General features: G+C 54.7%; 1 protein-coding gene across 10 annotated transcripts in view; it reads right to left on the bottom strand.

Annotated features, from left to right (window-relative positions):
- Nucleotides 1-4370, bottom strand: part of MYLK (myosin light chain kinase) — a 203680-nt gene that overhangs the window by 4754 nt on the left and 194556 nt on the right. For all 10 annotated transcript variants that reach the window (XM_072811851.1, XM_072811849.1, XM_072811848.1 and 7 more), the window contains one exon: nt 1496-1625. In XM_072811851.1, coding sequence (XP_072667952.1) covers nt 1496-1625 — 130 coding nt within the window. The remainder of the gene's footprint in view (nt 1-1495; nt 1626-4370) is intronic.

The following is a 4370-nucleotide window of genomic DNA, read 5'->3' as shown; positions in this document are numbered from 1 at the left end:
AGGAGATGGGGAAAGGAAACACAGTCAGTTCTTCATTCCCTGTTCTCTTCCCTGGTGTAAAAAAGTGACTTTTTTTTTTTTTTTAAGTTGATAGAATTCAGCAATTAACGCAGTTTAGAGGACTGAATCAAGCATACCTTTCTCCTGAGGACAGGTTGGCCTGCTGCCAGATGGTTTTGGCAGGAGAGAGAACTGTGCCCAAACTGCGGAAATGTTTGAACTCCCCCCTTCCCTTATGCTGACACATTGAAAAAGGAAATAATCTTTAAAAAGGATTTTTGGCTGCATTCCATGCTGTTTCAGGATTCAGTGGAGGATATCCAAGGAGGACAGAGCACTCCGGCCTTCCCGGTCTCTGTCCCCACTTTGCCCTCCTCCTGCAGTGGCAGGCTCTTTACCTGCTCCTCAGGAAGGAGGGCCTGGGTCCTAGGCATGTCTTCGACTTGCCGGGAGTTCTGGTCCCCATGCTTACGCCGCCTTCACAGTGTATGACCACGGACCAGGGATTTATGATTGGTCCGGGGATAAGCTGTACTTGGAGGGGACCCTGTGCCCTCTGCCTTCCCTTCAGGGTCACCTGGGGAGCACGGATCAGGAGGGAGCAGGCCCACGTGTCGCAGACTGTGCCCCTGGCCCCATCAGAGCAGCCCGGGGGACACGCAGCCTGCCTTTAGGCACAAGAGGAGTCTGGCCCCTGCTTCTCCACCTTGGGACACGGAAAACACCAAGCAGCGGGAGGTGGGGGGGGGGGGGTCTCTGGCCACATGAAGTGCCTCAGGAAGACCAGGGCCAGAACCCACATGCACCTGGAGCAGGACGAGGCCAAGGCCTTCACTGAGGAGCTGGCCAGGGCAGCATGTCGAGACGGCGCAAGCGGCTGACCCTACCGGTCTGCGGAGGAGCCCTTTCCGCACGCTCCACCCCATTCAAACGACCCGCTGCACCATCATGAAAAATGCCCAAATCAATAGGGACTGCAGTTCATTTTCTTTAAAGAAAAACACAAAGAATATGGACGGATATTTTTTAAAAAAGATAGTGCTCTCTGTGATTTTTATGTTTGCCTATCCAAATACCAAGAGCACTTTTGTAATGAGAGAAAAGGAAGCTTTTAATGAAGTCTTTGCTGATTCTTATGTGAAATATGGAGAAAAGAACAGCGGAGGTCAGCTGTTTCTGTTAAATAACTTTCCCTCTGAAAACAGTTAAGGTTGGACCGTTAAAGAGGAACCAGTAGACTGTAATAATTGTTGTCAGGAGGCAACCTAAAATTCATTCTGAATTTAACCCTTGTCGTTTATATTATTAAAAAAAAAAAAAAAAAGAAAGAAGAAAGAAAGAAGAAAGAAAAAAAGAAAGAAAAAAGGAAAGAAAGAAAGAAAGAAAGAAAGAAGAAAAAGGAAAAAAAGAAACTCCCCAAAGCCTCCACATGTCCCTTCCGTAACCCCTCCTTTCTCGCCGACTGGCTAGACAAGAATCTTCTGGAGCTCCTTACCTTCAGATTCTAGTTTTTCTGCGTTGAGCGGGCTGGTCGGTGATCCTGTTGAGGATTTCCTGCCACTGAGCCCTGAGATCATTGCCATAGAGGACAGTCTTCCGATGGCTCTCACAGCATTGCCCGTTTTCTGGAAAATAGGCAGCGGGGGTTGGGGTCGGGGTCGGGGTCGGGTCGGGGGAGAAGGGCGCGGCGGGAGCGCACTGGGCCCGGAGCGAGGCCCCGCGAGCCGAGGTGCCGCGAGGAGCGCCCAGCCCTGCTCTGCCCGCGCGCTCCGCGTGTCCGGGGATGTGCGCCGATGGAATGGGGCCCGGAGCGATGTGTGCGTTAATGTGACTAAACAAGGTCAACATGAGACAAAAACCCTTTCATACTGCGCTTCAACTCCCATAAAAGGGATAGTTTATATAAAGCAACTGCGGGCTGAGACAGCTCCAGAGACTCCCTGCTGACGGGCCGGGGGGCTGTTTCTCGTAAAACAATGCTGCTGATAGGGACCGAGCGGGAGTTAGCAGGACCCAGAAAAGGCTTCCTACGGACTTGGGGCAAGTCCCCTACCCCCACCCCCCGCTTCACTTTCCTTCTCCGTGTAAGGGGGGCTGCCCGAGGTGACCTCCACGGTCTCATTAGCTCTGTTCATGATTCCACACTTGAGGGCCTTCGAGAACGGCTCTGACGGCCCGAGTGCGGGATGCACGGGCCTTCGGGCCTTCGGGGCAGCCTCTTGCCCGGGCCGGCCCAGGCCTCGAAAGCGAGGCCCGAGGACATGCGGAGCGGCCCGAGGACATGCGGAGCGGCGGCTGCTTGGCTTTTCGGAGGGGAGAGGCCTCGGGGAGGACAGGGCTGCCGCTCTCCGATGAGGAGGCCAGAACCGGAGGTGAAGACTCTGCCAGGCGTGGGCCGCAGACCAGGACGTGGCCCGGGCCACAGCACCGGGCCCGGGTTGCCCCTTCGCCCTCAGGTCCCACAGGCCCGGAGGTTTCGGCCCCTTCGCACGTCAGTGCAGCGGCCCGGGAACCGCGTGTGTCGGCGTCCGGGGCGCCCGGGGTGTCCAGGTGCCGTGGCCCGGAGCGCCCGACGGGTAGAGCCCCCCGACCTGGGGCTCTCCGGGAGCCGGGCTGTTTCCATCACGGGCACTAAGGACTCATAGCGTGTGCACGCGCTTCACGCAGAGAACCGTGGTGGCCGCAGCCACTCCTCTGTGCCATGTCCCCCCCCGCTGTGGACTCTTCGTGCGCTCCGGACGGACGTGCCCCTCCGGCCATGTGCCCCTCCGGCCACGCGCCCTTCGGCCCGTATCACTGAGCTGTGGTCACGTTCCCGGCCCTCGGTCACCAGGCTGAAGCCGCGTCACTGAACAGAACCCAGGCAGCCCCGGGTGGAGGTGACTGGCGCGGGGAGAGGCACCGTGGCCCTGCAGAGAGCGTACCCGCAGGCCGGGCGCCGGCAGCCGCGCACGCTGTGCTGGAACGGGCCGCTCCCGGAGACCTCAGCCGTGTGTCTGGGTGCCAGCCTCGGCAGCCCTCCCTGTGGCGGGGACCTCAGACCAGGCCGTGCCCCCGCAGAGCCAGACTCTCGGACCCAGCCCTTCTGGCGCTCCATTCTCTTTACCCAACGAGACCGGTTGGCCTGGGCCAGGAGCCTCTCACCTCAGTTCATTCTGAACAAAGGGACGTCACTAGGCAAACCAGTTCCCTCCTGTGCACCTCAAGTTCTTGAACCAGAAGATCTGACTCTCCCTACAGAAAGCCTGTCACGCACACACGTGACGGTGCAGCAGGGAACACTCCCCCCGAGCCCATGGGCTCCCTAATTCCAAACGCCTGGGTCGTGACCGATCAGGACTGTCTTCACTTGTGCGGTGTGGAATAAGGAAGTCTTTCCTCTTCTTTTAACAAAATGACGAGTATGAAGTTGCCAGAACAAGGCAATAAATGAATTAGAATATTCCAGAGAAGGGAGCCAATACACATTAGCAAACAAATAGGCTACAAAGAGGGGTGAATTTTCTATCAGACGTAGTCTTACAGCATATACTTTCTAAAATGGGGAAAAGTAAAAAGTGCTTAATAAGGACAATCTTAAAAATAACCTACATCAGATTCAATCTTTGGGAACTGATTTATGAGAAAAAAAAAAAAAACAGTGGAGAAGTTGTCAGAACTGGAAAAGAAATCTGTCTGTATGTTCTAGACTTCCAGTTTCATGCCTTTGAGCTAAAAACTGGTTGCTGCTCTACAAAGACACTTAGAAATCTTTGGAACATCAAGAAAGGAAGTTTCAATTCGCTAAGTTCCATCCTTATTTTGAGAAAGTCTTTTCCTTGTGTGAGGACAATTGCCAAGGCTGGGTCCCTGGGCTCCAGGCGGGCAGTGTTTGTACTGGCCTCCCTAAGGCCACACAGGCTCCCTCCCTTGGGAGAGCCAGCGAGCGTGACTAACCAGCCTGGGTTGCCTGGACTGAGGGGTTTCCCAGGATGAGTCTCTTTTGAGTATAAAGCTGGGATGGCCCCTGGCACACTGGGGCCAGTTGGTTACCCTAGAGCCAGCCAGCCATCACAGACCCTACGTAGATACCAACAGCTCTGAGACTCTGGTTTCCCCTGAGAAGTGCCAAGACTGACAGCCAAGAGTACTCTCTGCTACGTAGAGTCAAAGTTTTCTTCTCTCTGGGCCCATGGTCCACGCTGAAGTCTTTGTGGGTCTCAGAAAGTGAAGACGGCTGCCCGGAGGCCTCTAGTTCCTAGTCCTCTGCCTCAAGTCTTATAAGCAGAAGCCCGGTTTATCCTTCTCCACTCTCCCTCAGTGCTATCGTTCACATCTTTTTAAAATTTTTTTCCATATAAATAAAAAACATGCCTTCTTTCAGCATAACT

Source organism: Canis lupus, chromosome 35, assembly GCF_048164855.1.
Source record: "Canis lupus baileyi chromosome 35, mCanLup2.hap1, whole genome shotgun sequence".
NCBI classification, from domain to species: Eukaryota; Metazoa; Chordata; class Mammalia; order Carnivora; family Canidae; genus Canis; species Canis lupus.
The sequence above is the reverse complement of the archived record's forward strand: the minus strand, read 5'-3'. Positions and strand labels throughout refer to the sequence as shown.